Here is a 24,043-nt window from a genome sequence, read left to right on the forward strand (position 1 = left end):
TCCAAGTGAACAGTCTCACTGAAAATACTATGGTACTTTATAGTATGTGAACATTTCCTTGTTGTTTAAACTCTTAATCTGGATGCCCCTTCCAGTTCCAAGACCCATCTAAAAACTTCCATTAAGGGACTTAAAATAGGAAGACTATCCATTTTTTTAAACAATTCTCATTTTATGGATGAGTAAGCTGATACACGGCTGCTAAATGACTTTCTAAAGTCATACAACTTTCTTACTTAATAGAGGGACACATGCTTGCTCCCATTTTGAAGATAATATGGGTTGTAGTAGGTTAAAAAATAATCAAGCCCCAAATTATCAAAACTTCTCACTTTATGAATATGACATCCAAGTGATTCATTTTCTAATATCTGTTTCCTTGTTATCCTTTGTGATAATTAGTAGAGAAATCATTTTGCATGATTTTTTTCTAAATTTGTAAAGTCCTCAAGTTGGTTATGAGTTTTCCCCTTACCTGTAATGTTCCTTTTTTTAAAAAAAAAAAAATGAAATCAAAGCTATTATGTTAAAAGCCGTGCATATACAAGACTTCTTTCTACAGTACAATGGCTATCTATATTTCTCTGATTACCTGTAATAGAAATGGTAGATTGTAGGCAAACTACCACAAATGCAGACCAAACTATTTTAGTGTCATGCTGTCTAACTAGAGCCTATAGAAAGCTCAAGGAGCAAAACACCATCGGAGTTCCTAAAACTACTCTGGCCTCTCCTGTCCATCTTTTTCTGCTTCTCATTCATCTTCAAGCTCATCCACATTTTTGGTTACTTTGAGACGATCCAAAATGTCTACAGAATCCACCGTGGCTTTTGACTAATGCCACGAGGCTCTTTTGCTGCCTTTCCGGGGAGAGTACTTACCTATATATCAATATGAACACACATACTTTTCTTGTGCTCCCAGGGCACAACTCAGAGGAATGCTATCTTTACCTTTCAACTTTACACATCTTATACATCTTTATACATCACACTAGATGCCACATAAAAAAAGACTTTATCCACATGCTTTCTTCACAAGGTTATGCTTCATGTGTTTCCTGTAACTATTTCCTTGAATTCTACTATTCTCCTGTCATTTGTATCCAGCAATAGCTCTGGCGTTTCTTTCCCCCTTACTTTTTCTTATCTTTTACATTCTTTAAAAATAAGGTATACTTTCCCACAAATGCTTTAAATGAGGCCCATGGTAATTTTGATTCATTCTCTACTCCAGCGATGCTAAGTGTAATCCTTCTGTAGAATAACCATCTCAGCTTTTGGAAGGCTGCTGCTATGGCAGTGCTCCAGACATTGCTTTGAAGGTCTCTGATGATGGGTGACTCATGGCCACCCCAATTTTGGGCAGCAGTCTATTCTAGGACTAGCCTCCTCTTCCTTACCTGCAACTTCTTCACAAAATCCAAGTTTGCCTCTGGCCATACAACTTATTCATTTCATAGAGACCTAGAAAGTAGACATCATTCTCTTTCTCTTGCCATGGCTGTATTTATTAACATAGTACTTCAAATAGGGTCAGGTTCTCTGAAGACCAAATAGCAAGAATGCCTGTGACATGGATTTTGAGTGGCCTTAATTGTGGTTTACCTTGCGTGTGCATGTGTGTTTGTGTGTGTGCGCGTGTGCATGTGTGCCTGTGTGCGTGTGTTTGTACCACCGGACTCAGAGCCTAGATGCTGTCTCTTAACTTTTTCACTCAAGGCTGGCTTTGTACCTACCACTTGAGCCAAAGCTCCACTTCTAATTTTTTGGTGGTTAATTGGAAAAAAAGTTTCAGAGGACTCACTGCACTAGTTGGACTAAAACCATGATCCTCAGATCTCCTCCTGAGTATCTAGGATTAGAGGCATTAGCCCCTGACATCTACCCTGGTTTACCTGTTTTTCTTTTGTTTTTTAACACTTCAGTAATGTAAGTGGCCACTTATGACTCCATTATTTTTGGCTTTCTCCTTTTAAAAGAAGATCATAAAGATTGGTTTGGATTTGAAGTAAGCTAAACTAGATTTGAAATCTGAACCTGACAGGTATTTCAGACAATTAACCTTTCTGACCTTCAGTTTTCTCACTGGAACATGTGGATAACAATGTTGGCCTTTTGGAGTTCCTGTGAGGATTAGGCCAAATTGCTGGGGTGGAGCCCAAAGCAGTGATGTGTGGTACTTCCAAAGGCCCATAAATCTGACTTTCATTTTCACCACCTTAGATCATCTTTCTTTCCCTCTAATACCTTTAACTTTGAATGTAGGGCTCTTTTTCCCTCTCTGTGTTCTCCCCTCCCCCTGCCCTGCTACAGTTAAATAACATATACCTTACCATATTAGGCAATTTTAATTATATACTTTAGTGGCATTAAGTACATTGGCATTATTGTATAGCCATCATAACTATTTTCAGGATTATCACTGATGTAGATGGTGAGTGGCCATAACTTGTGGTTTACTCTGTGTGTGTGTGTGTGTGTGTGTGTGTGTGTGTGTGTGTGTGTGTGTGTGTGGTACTAGTACTTGGTTTGAATTCAGGGTCTGGCTGCTCTCCTTCACTTTTTTCTCTACCATTTGAGTTGTATATCTACTCTTTATATCTTATAATAATGAAATTATATATCCAGTAAACACCATCTTTCTACTATCTCCATTCCCAGTCCCTGGCAACCATTGTCTTGGTTTCTGGTTGTGATAAACATTAGTGTATGAAAATCTCCTCAAGATTCTGTTCTCAATATTTTAGAAGAAAATATATTTTTTTAATTTTCGAAGAACTATCCTCTCCTTCTCTACAGTAGATGTTCTCTTGAATAAGTTGAGTAAATCCAACAACTGTGTCCTAGGGTTCAAATGTCTCTGTATCCTCAATAATACTAATTAGTTTGTATGTGTTTTATAAGTTATATAAATTGACAGATAGTAATTGTACAAATTTATGGGTTTTCTTTTGAAGTGGTGACAGAAGATTTGCCTGAAATCATATAAAAAATTTGAAGGAAAATCTGAGTCTTTGACCAAAATTGAACTGTTAACTCATTATGGTTTGTAATTACAGAATATCTTGTAGTGACAATGATCTATACCTAGAAGGCTCCTACTCATTATGTCTGGTGTTTGCATGATACCATAGATTAGACAGCCTCTGGCCTACATATTTTCCATTAATTATAGTTAGCATAAGAGAGACTGGGCCAGAATGCAACATAAGACTGTACTAAAGGCCATTGAGCACCCAAGGAACACAGAGTATTTTGCAACCAACACCAAGGTAACTTGATATGTCTCATGCACTGGAGCCCATAGTTTCAGACCAGCATTTCAGCAGTCCCCAAGAAAATTGTTTTCCACCATAACTTCTGGCCTGATCTTGTTTGGTAGAGGATTTCTTCTGTCGATATTGAAAACAACTTTAAGCATGAACAGGTCTTTCAGAATCCAGGTACAAGAGGGCATGACAAACCTTCTTCCTAAGTACTGCTCCTTCCTAGACTAGGGCCTCTTTTTAGACAATACCTGAAACTACATCTTTCTGTTCACGAAAGGATGGATTTTCACTTTCCCAGAGTAGTATGTGTTTGCATCAGGGTTTAATCTGATAGTATCACCAGTAACCAGGAGTTCTATATCTGTGCTAATATACAAAAAGGTTAAGAGAAACTGTTTCCTAGAGTAGGACCTTCTGTTTTCCATCGCATTTATCAGACATTTGCTTCTTTTTTTAAAAAATAGTCACTACTTAAATGATGCTATAAGAGACCAGAGGTGATACCACTATTACAAAAACATGCGTAAGATTTTTTTAAAGTGAAACATTGACAGTTTTAAAGTCATAGTTAAATTGACACATTTTATACAGTATTTACTATATTCAAAATGGTCTTTATAGAGAAAAGATCTGTCAGAGTCTTATCCCCAAATTCTTAATCTTGAGTGTAAATCACATTTAGAAGTTTTTTGTTTATTTATGGTAGTGTAATGAATTCCATTTTTCTTGAAGCCAACTTTTTTTTGTCCTGTAAGTGATAAATGCTTCTCATTAATTTTCATCTAAAGGCCAGCTCCAGACATTTCCTTGTCTTTGATCTTTTTAGAGGAACTAGAGCAGCCATAACGAAGAGAAACATTCTCCACCGCTTCATTCTTAGCATACCCATCCAATTCCTGAATGGTCTCCTGGACCATTTTATCTACTTATTAAGATGTCTCTTCTCCAGCTGATTACAGTATTTGTACATTATCAGGATGGGCTGATGACCTTGTGAGATTCCAATTAGCTAGAACTAGACTTTGAACACCTAATGCCATCTGCAGTGCTGCAGATTAAAGAAACAACCTTATAGTAAGAGTTTATCTCTCTCTAAATACCCAAGCACTAAAATGCATCCCCCAGTCTCCTTTGCCTTCAGTTTTTGATTTTCCCAAACACATAGCTATATGAACCAATATTCACCATGTGTCATGCTGCTATGCTGGATTAGTAGGGAAAAAAGCACAGGGGACTCTAACTTTTTGTTAAAAAACTAACCAAAAACTATTAAGTGAATGACTAGATATGTTACTAAATACAATCCTTTACTACTCTAGAATTATAGTGAATGTATTTTTTTTCTCTCTAGGATTATCAAAGGAAGTGCTCCATATTTTCAATTTTTATTCTGACCAATTCTGGTTAGTCTAGCAAGGCTGATTTAGAGCTATTGAGAAGATAATTGTGTTTCATGCATCCAGGTATCTATCTCTACCTATGCTCATGTACTTATTTGTGCTCTTATTAATACTTTTCCCTACTTCAAAAAACAGTGCCATGGATTCCTTATAGTCTTTTAACTAATTTGGTTTCCACATAATTGTCATTTTGAAGGTAAATGAACTTAAGTACAGGGAGACTAAATAGTTGTTTACACCAAATTGCTTTCTCTTTTTACTACATATTTCATTATTAGGGAATTGTAAAAACCAAAGACTAAAGCTGACATTATTGGTCACCTTATCCAAACAATCTTTTCTAACCAGTTCATACATTTGTTATTTACAATAAATTCTCTTATCAAATTCTGTGACCACAGGATCAATAGGGCCTCTCACTAACTGATCTTTTTGATGTCCAGTGCTATGTGCATGCAGAAAAGAAAGTATGAATTTATTATGATTTTTTTTGTTTTTTTTTTGGGGGGGGGTCTAGTCGTGGGGCCTGAACTCTGGGCCTGGGCTCTGTCCCTCAGCTCTTCAGCTCAAGGCTAGCGCTGTACCACTTGAGCCACAGCGCCACTTCCAGCTTTTTTTCTTTTTGGTTATGTGGTGCTGAGGAATCGAACCCAGGGCCTCATGTATGCAAGGCAAGCGCTCTACCACTGAGCCACCTTCCCAGCCTGAATTTATTATGATTTTTAAAAGCCTTGCATGTCAGTCATGTGCTGGGTACTGTAAGAGACTGCTATTTCAACAAGACCCATTCTATGAAAATTTGGAATCTAAAATTAGAAATCAGATTAACTTAAGAATGGCCCCTAGAGAAAGCAGCTCAATAAAGATGATGGACAGTATGAATGTGGGATTACCAAACCATTTTAGGGTCATTAGAGTCTTATTCTGAAACTTTAAAAGTTGACTATTTTATCTGATGTTGCTGTTTCTTTACCTTCTTAGTATATCCCCTTTCTTCTGTGAATATGTGTGTGTGTGTGTGTGTGTGTGTGTGTGAGAGAGAGAGAGAGAGAGAGAGAAAGTAGAAGTGAGAATACAGGCCTAGGTATGGGGAATGGGAGTTGATCAGATCAGAAATCTGGACTTATTTAACTTTAGCAATTTTTAAATTTTAACAGAATGAATTTAAGGCAGAGCATTTTAGAGAGTATTGATAAAAGCAAAATAAACCACTTGAAAATGTAGATGCTCTTCTTGAGTCAACTGAGTTTATTTCTTCATCCAAGAGCAAACTTAATTCTTCTCTTTTTGGATGATTTATGAATCTACATGACTTAAACAGTGGATGTGGGTTGGTGAGTGGGTGAATTTCACTTTTTAAATTTTCAATTCTAGAAATTGAACTTAGGGTTTGGGTCAAGCTAATCATGTATTCTATCATTGAGTATTATACCCTAGGTCATCAGATGAAAAAATTAATTCATTTACTCAAGCAGTTTGTATATCTACTATGTGCTAAACAGTATTTTACGCATTGTAACTATTGGAATCCTTGAATTTTTAGGTTGCTATTCTGAGGGATCTTCTAGCCAATTTCTCTTCTGGAGGGAAGAGCTGCTACTCGTTTAGTTACATTGGGAATTGAAGGAGGACTAAAATGATAGGCAGTTTGTTGATGCATTATCTTCTGACTTCTTCAATTCAGCTAAGAAAGAAAAATAACCAAATGCTAACTATTCCCTGGGTACTATATGCCAGCATACATTTTTATTTTTTAGGAATAAGAATGAAGGAATCGTAAATTCATCCCTTTACACATTGCTTTAATTTCTTTTCTAACTTAGCTTCTCTATAATTTCTTATGAAGTTGAAGTTCCCTCTCGTAGTTGTGATAGGTGGTCTTCTCCTAAGTTTAATGACCCAGAGGATGTAATAGTTGAAGCAGGAGAGAATTTAGGACAGTAGTACTCCATCCTCTGTATCCACAGAATGACCCTTCAAGGTCATTCTTATAACAAATCTAGAGACTAGAGAAGGAACGGACATTTGGCTTTCATAGTTTTATTCCCTCTGTGTGTCCTTAGGTTAATAGAGTCACTAAGGTCAGAAGGCCTGAATTTAACTTATAGATCTTCATTGATTATGTGGCATTGAGAGATCACTCCAATAAGGGTCTATGTGTATAACTGGGTTACTATTATCTCCTTAGCTTTATCACCAGTGAATAAATCTTAAGTAAGATAATACATGAGAATATTGCTTTCAACAGTAAAAGACAGTGTAGATGTAAGTGGTAATTGTACTGTTGCTTTATGAATTTATGACATGATGACATTTATAGTATTATACTTTATTTGACAGTTATCATATAGATGACAGAAGAAAGGTTGTGAACAAACGACATGAATTTGAGTCCCTACTCTTTCAATTCTTAGCTGAGTGTCCTAGGTTAAGCAACTTAATCTCTTTGTGGCATTCATAAGATGGAGGTATGAGATTACTTACTTATTGAGGTTGTCTTAAGGACTTTGCATCAATAATTGTACTTAGAAGTCTGCAGGACATTTAGCTAGTCACAGTAGGTATAGCTTTTATTTCTTGCTAGGGAAGACATTCTTGAATGTTTCTTTTGGGGGGGCAATGAAGACCCACTCTTCTTAGGTGTCATAAAAAGGAATTAAATTTTCCTCTTATTTATTGAGATGGCTAGTTCCAGATATGTATCATGTGGTCATTTAATTGCTGAATTGTTGAATAAAACATTGTCAGTGAGCTTGTTATAAAAAGGAATTGTTAAAAGGATATTGTTTACATTGCTTTAGCCAACCTGTTTTAACTTACCGCCTGGTATAGAAAAGGAAATGGGAGTATAGCAACTCATGTAGAGAAGTTCTTCTTCTCTCAGGCCTGTTGTGGCCAGTCCCAGTGCAGGTTCCTGATCTTACAGCAGGATGATGTATGAGCAGACCTGGGTTTCTTTGTGCTTCCAACAGACAAGGACATTGACAGTATTCCACTAAGGAAAATTCTGTCTGCCGTTATAATATCAAGGTTAATCATTTATGTCGCATAGATTTCCAGGGGTGAATGATGATGTGTATGAATCACAAAGTTTGTTTTCCTGTTTTGAGAAGTCTATATTTTATAGCAGACTTGTTTTAAATGGGTACTTGAATGACAGCATGCTCATTCTCATTCTTTGAGAGCCCAGATTAAGTAGATACACTCGTGTCATTATCATTTATCTCTTTTGCTGTTGTGGTTTAGAAAGATTGGCTAATTTGTCTGGTAGCGTACTGACAGTGGGCAATTAAGACAAGAGCCCAAAAGACAAACGTGATGATGCGACTTGGCTTTGTGGAGGATGAGGAGAATCTAAGGTGTGAAGGTGTAACTGGACAAGAATCCTGGACTCCATGGGTGCTCAGTATTGGGTTTCAAGTACATATGTGAAACAGTCCTAATTCAGGAGTTGGAAGACTTGCCTTATGAATAAAGACAATCAAATGTTATATGCAGGTTTCTTTTAAAATACTGAGATGATCCTATTTTGTTTGACGTTGGTAGGAAATAAAAATATAATGCATCTTTTTTATATGTATTGGCTAACTTTCTCCACTCATGCCTTCAGCAGTGGTAAAGGAAAAAAAATCATTTATTCAAATAAGGCATAAAAATCAAGGTATTGATAGCTCATAGACATCACCGTTTAAGTATCTGGTTATTTAATTTAAACACTCAGTAGATTGACTTATTTTCTTATTCAAAATTGCCAAGATATTAAAAATATCTTGGTCTAATTATGAAGGAAGACGTATGAGAGTTCCTAACCCAGATAGGAAAGGGATGAATCAATTCATAAAACCTTCGTTTCTATATTGCATCTTAGTTCAACAGTCATGCACAGGTGCTAGCTAATTTCTCAAATTTTCATGTATTTGCCTATTCTTCTGACTGGGAAAATGGTGTGAAATGGTGTAAATGATGGTAATAATTGGGGTAAAATAGTTCAAGAGCACCAACTACAAGGGAAACACTGGGGGAAAGTCAAGTCTTTGTTGTCTCATTGAGTATAAAACACCACATTCTTCTAATAGTGATCGAAAGAGAGAAGCACTGTCCATCTCTCAACGCTGGCATGGCCTGTTTCGTGTTGTTCTTTAAAAGCCTAACTTGATATTGCCATGTGAAGACAAAAAGGAAAACTTCAAACAGCAGTTGTCATCTGCTTTGTCATTTGTCCCCTTATTGAATACTTCTCTTGCCTGTATATTGGTTACTTCTGTAACAAAAAAAAAATTCTCACTTCTTACAAATCTATACAGAGAGTCCACCACACATCAAGGTTTGAGACTAGACATTCTGGGTGTGTATTTTCTTTTTGGCACAAGACTGCAATTTGGAAGGAGTATATCAGAATTTGAGAGTTTGAATTTACTTCTTTCTAGTATTGTCTATATTGCATGCATATATTAAACTCAAGCAATGACATCTTGAGAACTTCTTAAGAATTCATATTCGTAGGCTTCGACCACAGAGAATCCAAATACTTGAAATTTTTGCGATACTGTCAGGAATGTGCATTTTAAAACAAACATCTCAGGTGAATCTCCTGCATTTTCTTTAAAAAGATAAACACTGGCATCATTTATTCCAGTCATTTAGCATTTTTCAGCTCTCAAAATGCCTAGACTTGCATATTCAGTTCTGTGAGGTAGAAGGGGATGATGATTATCACCATTTTGAGGATAAAGAGACTCTGAGTTCAACAGTGCTTTCCTCCAGGCCTCATTAGATACTTCCCTCTTGCTCAGTTCTTTGCATACTCTCCTCAGTTGACCCTTTCTTATTTGGATGGTGACTTGCAAAAGATAGGGGACCAATAAACATAGCAGGTACTATCTGTGCTTTCTTTGCTCAAGATTGAGAAGTCTTCCAATAGTCCCAGAAAGGGAAGAATTCCATTTGTGGAGTGTGGACATTTCCCTAGTTGGTTGTCTTACCAGCTTGTGTGTGTGGGGGGGGGGTGGTGGTGGTAGGGGACATGCATGCATGCCTGTGTGTGCCTGTGCTAGTACTGGGGATTGAATTAAGCACCTCATGGTCTCCTTACTACCCCTCTTCCAAGGCGGGTGTTCTATCTACCATTTGAGCCACTCCATCAGTATTCGCTTTTTACTGGTTAGTTGGAGATAGGAGTCTTTTGGATTTATCTGTCAGGCTGGCTTTGCACAGTGATCCTCAGAACTCAGCCTCTTGCAGGGGAGAGCTGCTAGTACCCAGCCACTAGCTGATAGTTAAGCCATTGCTATAGTTTCATCCACATGAACTCTGGAGAATGTATAAAGCTTTGCTTTGGCAGCAGAGCCTGGTATGAACATCTTCTATGTCTTTCTTGTTTTGGATTTTTGGAAACCTAAGAATGAGTCTCCCATTCTCATTCAGCTACGCTGATTGCTGAGGTACAGGGCAGCCCAGAGGACTTCCCAGGATTTTTGTCTGTTCAACCTTTTTCTAGTAGTCTGTGCCATTCACCCCTATCTGCCAACTTCTACCTGCCTAACTGGCAGCTTGGAAAAGCCAGGCCTCCAGACTCAACACAGTGCTGAGTGTTTATATTTGGTGCTGCGTCTGGACTACCTTACACACCATAACCCTCATTGCCTAAACGAATTTCAGCTGGGCCTACAGGTTCATGGCTACATCTAGATGTCTCCTGGACCTCTTTGATTTCCACATTGGCGGTCAGATTCCACATTTTCCTCGACCTGTCTTAAGACATCTCTTTTCAACCTACACCTTTCTCTGCTTGCAAATCATCCATGAATCCTTGACATTATCTTTGATGCTTACAGAAGTATCCAAGGAGAGACTTGTGAGAGGTGAAGAGAAATGGAAAAGAAATTGTAAATACAGCTAATAGCCACGCCCACACCTCAACAGGAATCCAAGGTGATTGCTCCTCTCACATTTCCAGGTTTTCATGCTGCGTTTTTTTTTAACGTGAATGACTGCTGTGTTCCTCTAACATCAACTGTCACCCCAATTCTTCTGGAGACAAGATTGCATTCCAAGCTGGTTGTTGACTGCCCTTGCTCAGGTCACTTCCTCTATTGCCCACCTCTATTGCAGCCTTAGTGAACTTGCTAATTTTGTCTTTCTTTTTAAGGATCTGAGTCTGGGTTGTAGCTTCCAGAAGGAACCAAGGCATTCAGGTTCCAAGGTGGCTGAAACACTTTTCGTTGTTCCCAATATGAGCTGAAGGTGAGGTCCAACAGGAGAGAGCAAGAGACCAGGGCTACTTTCTCAACTGTCCACTTCCTTCCTTCCTAAACAGAGAATGCAGCAGGCTCTTGCATAGTGGAGACTGGGCTGAGTGCCTTCTGTCAGCACCCTCAGCCTGAACCCCTTTCTGTGCGCACCAGGGTTCTTCAAGCCTCTGGTGGATGTTTTGCTGTTGGGGGAAAAACTGGACACAACAGACCCAAGCTGCAGTTCCCTTGCTCTGCCTCTGAGATTTCCTCATCCAAACCTCAATCACGTAGGATTGCGTAGAGAGGAGAAAAGGGGAGAGACAGAAGACAGAGATGGGGGTGAAGCCAGGGAGAGAGGGAGAAGGGAGTCAGGGAAGAGAAGGCGCGGGGGACTGGGACCCCCAGTGCGCTCCTCTCTCTTTCCAGCGCCTGGGAGCTGGACCCCAGCTCAGTCCCACCTGAGTGCTCTCCAGCTGGAGGAGCTGTCCCTGTCCCACCCGCCGTCTCGGTGGCTGTGGCCTCTGCTTGGAGTTTCCTGCGGAGCCAAGCCTTCCATCCGAGAGAGCTGGCTGGCAGCCGGAGCAGCTCGGCGCGCCCTGAGCCTCTGCTCATGAATGGGACTCCGCCCTGAGCGCCCCCTCCCGGGCCTGGGGAGGAGGCAACCGGGCGGCTGGGGGGGAGGGAAGGAAGAGGGGGTGCCCCGCAAACCAGCGGCTCCGAGCGGCCACCCGCGCAGCAAGTTGGGCGAGTTGGCCGCGGTTGGCACCTGCCTCCTGACCCGGGTCTCTGGAGTCTGGGTTCAGCAGCCGAGGCCCAGGAAACGCGCTCCGGCACCTCCTGCCGGCGCCCCGGGCGGCCTAGGACTCCCCCTTCCCCCTCCTTCCCCCCACAAACCGCCGCCCCACCTGCCCGCTGGGCGCCAGACCATGGTGGGCAGCTCCGATCTGGAGCCGCAGCCACCGCGAGCCGCCGACGTCGCCCGCAGCCAGCTCCCCGCCCCACCCGGGCAGACGCGCGGGGGTTCGCTGCGCGCCGGTCACTTCCTTCCTCGGCTGGGATGGGCGGCGCGGGACTGAGTGATGGGCCTGGCGTCGGGAGGGTCATCCCCTTCTGACCTGTGCTGCCTGTGAGCTGCCCACTGCCGGGGCGCGCGAGTCCGGGGCGGGAAGGGGAGGGATAGGGGGGTGGTGGGGGGGAGACCCGGGCAGCGCGGCGATGACCCTGATCCCCAGCCCGCCAGGGCGCCCCCTCTTTCCCTCCCTCTTTCCTTCCCTTCCTCCTCCCCTCCCTCGCTCCCTCTGAGGCTGTGCGGAGACCGGCTCGGTGCGGCGGCCCCGGGAGGACCACGGCGGGGAGCTCCAGTTAAACGCGTGTGGGTGCTGGAGAGGACCCCCCCCCCCTTCACCGGCATCGCAGCCTTTTTTTTGAGGAGGGGGTGGGGTGGGGTGGGGGGGCTTATTTAAACGACTGAGTCATTCCAGATTTAGGATTCCCTAAATAATCACCAACTGTGCCCGTCTCGTGCCAGAAAGGCAAGCGGAAAAGAACGAGAGCGCCCGCTCTTGGGACCCCCGCGGATCGCCGCCTCTCGCGGGTTTCTCCCGGGGGTGGCTTGGCCCTCGAGGATCTCCCTGCGTCCCTCCCTCCCTCCTTCCCTCCCTCCTTCCCTCGTCCTCCCCCCCCCCCCCTTGCCTCCCGCTCTCTTTGCAGTGCTGCCGGAACAGAGTCGCCCTCCAGCAGCTGGAAACAGCTGCCCCGCGCCCCTACCCAGACTCTAGCTACCCGCTTCCCACTTTGCGCCTCTCGGAATCCCAGAACTCGGGCGGCGGGGCCCCCGGAGAGCCGCAGCCGGAGCGATGCATTCCGTAGACCTCACCCAGCCGGGACGGACCTCCTAAAAAATCTCCAGACCTGCGGGCCGCAGGGAGTTCAATTGCTGCCTTCCTCTCCGGCTCTCTGGCGGTTGGTGGCTCGTTTTCTAAAGGAACGTGTTTTTTGGTTTTGGTTTTTGTTTTTCCTCCTCCACTTTTTAGCATTTTCTTTTCTTTCTTTCTTTCTTTTTTTTAAACCGAGACCACTCTCAAGTCGCCTGGGGCCAGACTCTGCTTTGTAAACGCTTTTTTTCTATGTATGTAGTGCAGATTTACTTCGGACCACCTTACCACGCTTGCTCCTCTCCAACGGGAGCACGGCTGGTTGTTTTGGACATCCTTTTCCCTCTTCCACTTGGTACCTCGATCGCGCGCTGTGACCAAACTCCCCACTGCCCCTTTGGACGTGGATCGCCTTGGGGGTGCAAGTTTGGGGTGCCAAGGACTACTTCGCAGGAAGGCCTGAGACCGCCCCGCCCCCTCCCTTCCCCCCGGCCACCAGAGGCTGGGGAAGTTTACATCTGGATTTTCACACATTGTGATTGTCACTGCCCAGACTCTGATTAACCTTGTGGGAGCCAGGTTTTCGATACTGAAGCCTCCTCCAATACTAGCACTGCCTGCCCGCGTCTGCCCTTTTCCCTCTCGGCCCCCCGAGGTCCCGCCCTCGCCCCGGCGGCGGAGCGCGATCTCTAGGGCGCAGTGGAGCCTGGGGCCTGGGGCTTGCGCTGAGCAGCTATGGCTGCGGCGATAGCCAGTTCCTTGATCCGGCAGAAGCGGCAGGCAAGGGAGTCCAACAGCGACCGTGTGTCGGCCTCCAAGCGCCGCTCCAGCCCCAGCAAAGACGGGCGCTCCCTGTGCGAGAGGCACGTCCTCGGGGTGTTCAGCAAGGTGCGCTTCTGCAGCGGCCGCAAGAGGCCCGTGAGGCGGAGACCAGGTCAGTAGAAGCCCCAGACAGTGGGCTCCCCAGAGGCCAGCACCTCTTCTCTCCATTTCTCAAAGCGGCTGGGGACTGCTCATGGACAGGAACCAGGAACCCTTTCTCACATTCAGGCCCATCTTCTTCCCTAATTTCCACACACCCTTTCCAAACAACCACCTTTTAGCAGTTAGTTAACAGCCTCTTGTCCCATATTCAGGAGGACACTTTCTGCTCTGACTAGTTTCACAGTTTGTCTAGACAAGAGTCATTTGTACAGATGTACGCAGTCCCAAATGCCTGTGTAGTTCTTAAAGGGAGTCATCATCTCATCTATGCATCCATCTATCCATCCATCCATCCATCCATCTATCCATCCATCCATCCATTGATGCATACATTGATTGTGTCATGCTTTCCCGTCTCTAGTCTATCCATCCATCTACCTATACGATACTTAATACTGTCTACCGAGGATCCAAGAATAAGTCAAGCCCTTTCCTATAGCTCTCATAACAACACAAGTTAGATAGACACCAGAAAAGTGTAAATTTATTCTCAGTTTCAAACTATTCCTCTAGCAACACATGGCATTGAAGTTTCCAAACAATCGAGTCATTTTCTAACATGCTTATTGTATTTTCCACTTGCATAGTCCTTCTGTTCCCATTCTTTTCCAACCTCTTTGATAGTACCCATGGACTCTGCTTACAAACTTTTCTGTCTGTGCACACTCACACTGGTGAGATATTAAGCAAACAATATACCATCTACAGTGTGGGCCTTAAAGAATTTAAAGAAAACTTTAGGTGGGGCAGAGATTTGCATGCCCAAACCTTTCTCAACCAGAGTCTCTTCTATTGTCCTAGACTCAAATGGTTACTTTAAGGGAAATTGGGTACCTAAGGTGTCCATATGGATTTAGTAGTGTCCCAGCTTGAGAGAATGAAAGCAAATTCCCAAGATCTGTGATTCCTGAGGTGTGGATTGCCACTTGCAGACATTCTACCTTGAGTGTGGACCAGAGGAAAGCAAAGACTAGCTGGACAGGGAAACTGCGTTGTGATCGGCTAAACTAGTTTTATCTTTTTCTGGTGTTGGCTTCCAGGAATGAAGTGTCTAGGCTGGTCTCAAGTATTGTGAAAATTAGCAATTCGGGATTGAAACTTGCAAGAAAATCATGTTTTAGTTCCCATTGCTTCTTCATTATTATATTGCTCACTTTATTAGTGGGCTCATTTTTAAATTTTGTGATGACAATAAAGTAGTAAGTTGTAGGAGTAAACAAAAATAATTATGATTCCCCAAGGCAGGAACTACTAACACTTTGTTATTCTACAGCCAATTAACATAACCTGTGCCTTTTATAATGTGAAGATTTATACAAACACTGAGTTACCTCTGCACAGTAACAGTGAAACAATTCACAGTAGATGACAACAAAATCCTTTAATTTGGTGTACAGAGTTTATTTGGAAGCTTTCATTTGGGCTTATGAAGTCTATAAGAACTTAGAGGTTCTGAACTAAGTGCAATACTTACTACGTCAGAAATATGTTGTTGTACTCCAGTTTGGATAATTATATGATATTTTTGAGCTGATCTTACTTAGCTTCCTCAGTTGAAAACAAGGTAATAAGAATGATAAGTGCATTATATTTGTGAACAGATGAGGTAAACTTACTTGATTTTTGTTGAAGTTGATTTCCAAATAAGCAGTTTGCATGGCTTAAGTTTGCCTGGGGGTGGATGGCAGGACTCTGTGGCTTCCTTTGGTCCTGTCCTTAGTATCATCTTAGAACACAGGGAATCTCTGAGATTGGTGTTATCTTCAGTATATATTTAATCAGCTTCTCTTTTTTCTTCATCTACTTAGTGTTCATCTGGGTCAGGAGGATCCCGAGTGTGACTTCTTTAGCTAAGGTGTCACAGTAACAATCTCTCTGAGAGACAGTAGGGATTGTTAAGGCATGCCCAGCTCAAGGACAACATGAATGTATTTGTATTCCCAGGACTTCAGAAGAATGGGAATATGGGGTATGGAAAAAATTCGGGGGGGGGGAGATGATAGTGTGCCAATGATCATTACTAACAAAGCCAAATAATTACTCTGACTTGCTGTCAACAACTATGATTCAGAACATGGGATGAACCTATTTAAAGTGAGGTAGCACCTTCTATGTCTCAATTTCACGAGCAGTTCTTTTGTGGTTTGGGAGGAAGTTGCTAAACATCAACAGGTAAAACTTTGAGAACAACTGTGTTACAGCCATTTAATATCTGAATTATTCTTGAAACCACCACCTCTTCTGAGCTAAACCTTAGTGAATGAATGACTACAAACTGACTCACAAGTGGTTCAAGTGGTAAAATGGAATAACCTACCATGATAAAGAATTTCCACTGAATTTTTGCCATTGAGACCCACATCCCACTGGTCAGACTGTCCAGAGGGACTCAGCTGAAGCTGTGAGGCTAAACGAGTGATTAAGGGGCAATCAGTGTGTTTGATCTCAGGGTGGACACAGTGAATGCTTCTCAAGCTTTTTTCTTAGCTCACCAAGTTCTAATATGTAGCATGTTGAAACTTTACCAACACAGCAAAGATTTATCATGGTATAGGGCTCAGATCTCCAAACCACGTAAGTCCACAATGAAAACATTGGTGAGAAAAGCCTTCATGGCATGTGGTTCTAGGGCCATAGCCGATTAGAGATTTGTGCATCCATTCCTGGAACACCATGTCAGGGTTCATGCTGGGATTGTGCAGCACATCCTCACCTGTATCGGTGAGAAATCATAGAATCTCAGTCAGTGTCTGAATTTACACAGCTAGATTATGCCAAAAGTAGGCCTAAGTAAACTAAATTCAGTGCATTTGTTCCCACTCTTCATCGCCCTCTGCAATATGACAAAGAAAACAAGGGAAGTGGGGAGATCAAGACCTCTGATAAGAATGGGGATAATTTTGTGCTTGTGTTTCTAAGCATTGGCATAGGTGTTCCTAGTATCCTTATCAATATTATTTATAATTAGAATGGAGATACTGTAGTTTTGAGGAAGTAACTCATAGTAGAGAGAGGTATATGCTAAGAAAGGCAATTGAAGTTCAAAGTAACAACTGTAGCTAGCAAGCTTTCTAGAAGTGAATCCTCTAGTGAACTCCTACAGTTACATTGAGTTACATTCTTTGGAACCAAGTGGAATGTAGCTCTTCAGAAATGGAATGTTGGAAACATTGGAATTCCCAGGCACTACTGTACTTTCTCCACAACTGGGATTATAAGGTGTGACACTATGTCCAGCTATTGGTTCAGTTGGAGTCTCTTGAACTTTTATGTCAGGGCTGGCCTTGGACTTCAATTCTCTGATCTCCACCTTCCCAGTAGCTAGGATTAATGGCTTAAGACACTGTGCTTCAGCTTGTTGGATAACTTTCTGATAAAAGATAATTCTGATCAACATTTAACTAATTCTTTATGCATGAAATACCTGTATGAGCCAACCTTGTTAGAGTATTTCCTTAAATGTTGATGTCACTTAATTTTGAGTTTTAGAATATCTGCATGAACTCCATGGTTTGTTTATACTCATATTGTTTTGAAGAGAAGCACATGTGAAATGACTTACTCCACAAGGATTTCTGTTTTAACTCACAACTTACTGCAGGCAATATTTATGATCAAGAAGCACCATGTCTCATGCCTATACTCTTAGCTACTCAGCACGTTGATACCTGGAAGATCACAGTTCAAAACCAATGTGGGAAGAAAAGTCCCAAAAACTCCATCCTTAATATAATCAGCCAAAAGCAGAGCCTGGCTTGGTTTGAGTGGTGAAGTAGCATCTGTGTGCATGTAAACCTGGAAAGTGGGAAGCCCCTGATTTCAAACCCTGCTACCGGAAAAAGTAAATAATGTTAAACAAGAAATGTACTCATTACTTTATGTATGTTACTGTAACCACCTCTGTACGTCACCTTGACAAGACAATTAAAAAAAAGTCCATGTGGCAACAGAATATAGAGATTTTCAAATTACCTGTAAGTAGTGGTATAAAGGGAAGGGGTTTCAATTAAACATGTCAACTTACGAGTGCAATGTGACTTCTTCCATTATTTTCCCCCCCATCTCTCTCAAACCTACCTATTCCTTCAAGTTTCCTTTTCACGTATGCACAATGAATATTCTGACTGTATTTGCCCATCTTCCTCTCTATTTGTTTGCTCTCACCTCCCCTTGAGTCCTACTCTCCTCTGACAAAACTTCATCCTGGTATTCATTCTGTTAAACTGTAAGTTAGTTGTTAGAATCTTCCCCTATGTATACCAGAATCTTTTTAGTGTTTGAGTGGCTATTCTCTTAAGAGCTATCCAATATCATTTTCCCTATTTCCAGTGAGAGCCTTTCTAGAAAATGTAGACTTAGGTGATTCTAGATCTGTGTATTTGAAGTAAGTTTTGTGTTCTTGTTGTTTTTCTATAAAATTTTGTTTCTTCCTTTAAACCAAAACCATCAGACAAAAATCACTATAAACTAGAAACTCATTAAATATTCTTCATGGTTTAAGTACTATGTTTTATGTGTCCTTCTCTTTTTTAAAAAGGTTTACTATCTTTATTTTGTATAGACAAAGATCATCTGTTTACAAAAACTAAAATACACAAGATAAATCAGTGAAGTGACTGTAACGGTAATAATTCTTGTCAATTTTCATTTGTCTTTTTTTGAGTCTTTGTTCTGCTGCCACAAAGTTATAGCTATTTATGTTTCAGTATCCTTCTGATGTGTTATGGTAAGGTATATGGAATATAACAGCATAGTCATTCAACATTTTCCTGTCAGACCTCTTCCTTCACACAGAAGAAAGCACATGTCATCAAAAGTATAATATTCTATAAGAAAAATGACAGCAAAGGTGAAGAATACTTAATCATGTGATCAATAGACTATAAATGATGCTGTTTCCTATAAATTAAAATACTTTTGGTCACTGTATAGATCAAAAATAAATTTGACTGACAGGGGCTATATTGTATTTATAGCTAGTCCTTTGATTGTATTTTCTCTCTTAAAAGTATGACTCATGTCTGAAATAGGAAGTCAGCCTAATCAAACACTAAACCACAAGCTTTCTCTTCATAATCTCACCCTAGGATTTAAGCTAATATTTTGTATTTTTTATCCTATTTTTTCTATTGCTGTGTGTTCGCATCGACAAATTATATTTCTATTGTAAGAACACTTAAAATAGCAGGAACTCTGTGATCTCTACATTTCTTTCATTCTGTAGAGATCTCATCAAGCCATAAGTCAGGATTAAGTCCCTAATGTTTTAATGAAGTTGATATTCTTGAACAAAATTAGAAAAAACATTTTATAGGAAATGAGGTAGTTTTTGTATTTGAGAAAGCGGCAGGGATATTTTTGGAAGATCTCTTTAGAAACTAAAATTTGGTTTCATGACACTGGAACTAAGAAATGTCCTGGGGCCAAGGAGAAAGCCCTGGGCATATAGCACCACATTGATCCTTCTTGGTGAGCTATTTACTCACAGACACTAGATTTGGTTTGGGAATCTTGTTAATATAATTGCTGGTTTTTGTGTGTGCCTATTAGTTAAGTATTATTAGTTAACTATTACAGTATATATTTTCTACTTATTGTCCCCTAAACATTATTTGGGATTTTTTTGAAGACACAGGGAGCATATTTCATATCTACATTCAGAGTTTATCTGGTGTCTTTCCCACAGAACTATAAGAGCTCTTCTTTTCCAAAGAAAGACACAGCACATTTAAAGGGCTCTTACTATAAAACCATCTTCTAAGAGCCCGAGAGGAGGGATTTTAGATACCAAACACCTTGAAATTAACCAGATATAATGCTACTTTTTAATACCAACAACTAATTTGACTATAGGACTGTGGGATTTACAGAGTTTCTTCATAAAATTTGCCTCTTTTAGTTGTTATAGTGATTTACTACAGAAGTTAATTTCATCTTAGAACTGAGAAAAGTAGCCCTCATAGTATCTTGTTTAAGCTGTCCGTCACAAGGCTTCAGTTTGCACATTGCAGATTGTCTTTATATTCTACCACATTGAACTAAGATTCCCTGACTTGTAATAATTGTCATTTGAAGTTGGAAAACTATTGTTGAGAGTAATCTCATGAAGAGGTCAAGAAATGATGGTTATGATTTTATGTGCTTTTCTGGCTTGATATGTGATGGGGGGGGGGGGAGCCCTAGAGGAGGGTTGAGAAATAAATACAGATACTCATGTCTATCATGTGTGGGGGCCCAGGCCCCTAGCAAGGGCATACTGTGTCTGCTAGGAGCTTCAAGGATTAAGGGAGTCTACTTGGGACATCTCTAATCACTCTGGGACTCTTGGACTCAAAGGGGGCAGACTTTCTTGACTCTAAACATAAACAGTTGGTTCAAAAGTTTCTCAGATGTTTTTGAAAATAGAGGTGAATACCAAATTTAGTAGAGCCCTGTAGAAATTGGTTGGTCTTTTTGTATTTGTTTTCCCCTCAAAATTACCTTTTACAGGGCAGGGTAGTAGAAGAATTACATATTGTGGACTTAGAAGTGCAATTTGAATTTGAATTCTGGATATAGTATTTGTACAATGCTAGGCATTTCTTAATCCCTGTGAGCCTCTGTCTGTTGATTTGTAAAATGAAGCTATTCTTTTAGTATTTGATCTGGAAATGTCTCTCTGATGAAGAATTGTTTAGGCTAAGCTCTGAAGAATGAGGCCTTTAAAGAGGGATGGACAGACATTCAAGACACATGAATTTGAAATCCATGTATTGGGAAAAATTGGGTGAAATTGTGGAGGGCCTTGAAAATCCAAAGAAACATTTTGTGTTTTAATCCAGGATTCAAAGAAGGTCAGTAGTAAGAGGTCATATGAAGTGCTGTGCATTTTAGAATGGCCATTTTGGCTTTGGAGAAGAAAATAGCAAAGGAGGCGGACTAGAAGCAAAAGCACAGGGGGGAAGTAGGACATGTGTTGGGTCCAGCAGTTGTCAAAATGTGATGCACAGTTCTAGAACACCTTACTCACCTCTCCGTAAGAGCACAAGGTCACGATGCTTTTTTAAAAAAGATTTCACAATACCACCAATTATTTGCCTACATGCACTCATTGTGTCTTGATTGTTGAGTTTTCCAGAGACTGATAAATCTCCCATTATTTGTTTCCCTTTCCCTTTAACCATGTTTCTAGGTGAGGTCCAGTTATATAATTTATAAATCATCACGGACTACAATACATGGCAGGAAACGGAATGCAGGGGCAGCTTTGAGGATCTAGGTGCTTTCTGTTAAACCAGACATTAGAGAGATGTGCAACCATATTTGTACACTAACCTTTCCGCTAGATATTTTGGGGAAATAGCTAATATTTAAAATGCTACTCATGTTAACATCAAATGGGTTTGTTGTTATTTTTAATAAACAAATAATGGACTTTGTATTGTCATTTTGATATACTGCACATGATGAGAGCCTATAAAGATATTACAAAGAAGTTCTTTGGGATTCTCACAAATTTCTAGACATCTGAAAAACATCTTGAGATCAAAAAGTTTGAGAAATGAAGGTCTAGGCTGTAGTTAATGTGGTTAAAACATGAGGTGGTGGTGGCCTTCTTATATATGAAAAGATGGAGTAGAGGTAGATTGTAGATTAAGAAGTAATGGTACAGAGATAATTTATCTTCACTATGTAAGAATGACCTGTGCGTTTGCTGAGGTGAGGGAATGCTGGGGGTGAAGGGAGGGGATAGAGCACTATTGATATGGGTCAGACAATATGAATGTCATAGTAAAAGAATACTATGGGATGGAAGGGTTAGGAACTGAATAGTATTTATTGTTCAATTGTTTAATGTTGAAGATTCATAATACCCATCTGTGTAAGGCTAACTAGTTATTTCTTGAATTCACAAAGGAATGCTTTTAGAATACTCATCCTTCTCATCAACTGAGTCCTACTATTTTGCAGTGACAATCATACAATTAAATATTGTGTTTGGCAGATACAAATATTAGAGAGAGAATACATATGTTTGTATGTGTGTATATATGTGTGTGTGTATATATATATATAGAGAGAGAGGGGCGGGGAGAGAGAGACAACAAGCCTTTTCTGTTCTGAATATTCATGTTTTCTTTCTTAAGTTCAGAAATTGTTTGGCTTTTCTAAGTGAGTTTGGACTGCCTTCATTGGTCTTTGCATAGCCAAATGATTTACAAAAGACAATAATCTGTAAAAGTTTACTTATTTGTCTATTATTTTAGTTATTTGATTACCTTGTGGTACTTTTATATCACCTATGGCCCCTGCTTCTAATCTCTCAATTGGAAGTTAATAATATAAGGTCTTTTCTTAATGGTGTTTCAGGGGTCATTAGAATACCAAGACCCAAGACCAAACTCATCTTCCTGAAGAGAATGGTTATAGACTGGATTGCATGGGTTGATCAGATCACAAAATATTAAGCCTTAGGGTTCATATCAGCCATCCAGTACTTCTTATCGTTAGTTGCAAAATGAAATCAACTGGGATTTTTTAAAATGTACTAATGCCACACATACCCAGAAAGTGTGCTTACTGTGTCCACTTTGAGCCCAGTGTCATCCCTTGTTTTGTAGTGTTTGTTTTTAACCCTTTCCCTGATTCTAACATTCTCAGCCGAGGCTGAGAACTAACTCTTCCTTTCAAACCGTTCAATTTTGTGGTCTTAAAACCAAAAGTAATTACTTTAAAAACCTCCAGATGCCTTTAAAACACATTTTTGGTGCTTAGAAGTTGTGGATAATAGTTTTAATTGCATTGAAGGCTTAGTGCATTCAAATAGCTATAACAAAATGGTGACTTAAACAACAGACTCATATTTTGCCTTTCTAGTGGCTGAGAGGACCTGGCGTCTGGAAGGACCTGATTCTGGCTCACAAAGGACAGGCAATCTTCTTACTGTTTTCTCACTTGGCAATAGGGGCAGTGGAGTTCTCTGGGGCCTCTTTATGAAGGCACCATTCCCATTCATGAGAGCTCTGCCATCACAACCTAATCACCTCCCAAGAGCCTCAACTCCTTAGTACCATCGCCTTGGGGGTAATGATTTCACCATGAGAAGAGCAGCACAAATATTTGCTCTGTAGCATCTTCCTTCTATGTGTTGTTAAATATTCAGTGGCATTCCCAGACACAGCTGGATCCCATGTGTATATGCATGCTTTGTCTAACTGATGAAAATGTGAATTTCTACCGGCAGGGCCTGTGTTGTGGTCAACACTATACTCTCTGCCTGGCACATCACCTGGGTCACTACAGTTCTCCAATTGCTGTTAAACTGTGACCAAATAGAGCAAGACACAGAGGAAGGGATATTCTTAAGTTAGTATCTCTATTTCCCACATAGGCATATAGAAGATCTGCAAGCAGAGAACTTCCGATCTCACAGGACTAGTTAGAATTAGATTTTAGACATGAAGTTAGGCTGGTTTTCCTTCATCAAGTCTACTAGCTTGCTGTCCAGTCTGGAAATGGATGCCATTTTCATTTTTTGTCTTTTTATAAAAAGAAAGGTATCTAAAGATCTTGTCAGTTTAAAAAGATCTTGCCATTAACTATCACCTGCCACTGCAAGAGTGAAAAATGTGAAATATGAGTCCACTTCTTGCTTTTCACTTATTTTCCTAGTGTGATGCTTTATATACTCCTAAATGCACTTCTATAATTAGCTGTAGTGTGTCAATAGAGATACCTTCCTCTAAAATATCAATCTTCCCTGTTTCTTCTAGGATTAAGAATTAAATCCAATGTATTTGGATTATTTTAGATTTTTTAAAGCTAAGGTCAGAAAAGGATTGAAATGAAGTGTGAAAAAGATTCATAAGGAGACATATGTGCGCTTATATAAGTTTTTATAAAGAGCAATAATTGATGAAAATTTCCAGTAAAGACTTTTTGTTGCTTTAGTAGCTTAAATGTTGTTTTTAACTTCAGAAGCTCAATAAACAACCAGATCACCTCTACAGTGCCTTCAAAGGGGAGTATCCTACCCAAATAGTGAGGAAGAAGGGGCAACATTTAAATTAAGTGCCAAACACAGAGGTGAATCGGCAGTGATTCCATTTCCACTCACATGTCTGTAGTTTCCCTGTTTACTGAATATCTGTTCCCTCTGTAGCATTACAGTTCTTGTTTTGTTTTATGAGTACTGGTTCTAGAGCTTGAATTAAGTCTCTATTCTTACTTTTGCTTAAGGATGGAGCTCTATCACTTGAGCCACATCTCCATTTTTGGCTTTTTGCTCATTAATTGGCAAG

At 40.6% G+C, this 24,043-nt stretch overlaps 1 protein-coding gene across 2 annotated transcripts in view; it reads left to right on the forward strand.

The window, feature by feature from the left end:
* Fgf12 (fibroblast growth factor 12) overlaps window positions 1-24,043 on the forward strand; it is a 345,963-nt gene that overhangs the window by 88,489 nt on the left and 233,431 nt on the right. The window contains exon 1 of one of the 2 annotated variants that reach the window (XM_042668357.1): window positions 13,098-13,713. The exons of the other annotated variant lie outside the window; for it this stretch is intronic. Within the exon in view, the coding sequence (XP_042524291.1) occupies window positions 13,515-13,713 (199 nt within the window). The 5' untranslated portion in view covers window positions 13,098-13,514. Of the gene's footprint in view, window positions 1-13,097; window positions 13,714-24,043 lie in introns of those variants that run through there. 2 annotated transcript variants of the gene reach the window in all.

This window comes from Dipodomys spectabilis, unplaced genomic scaffold, assembly GCF_019054845.1.
Source record: "Dipodomys spectabilis isolate Male_0828 unplaced genomic scaffold, ASM1905484v1 ptg000017l, whole genome shotgun sequence".
In the NCBI taxonomy this organism is placed as follows: Eukaryota; Metazoa; Chordata; class Mammalia; order Rodentia; family Heteromyidae; genus Dipodomys; species Dipodomys spectabilis.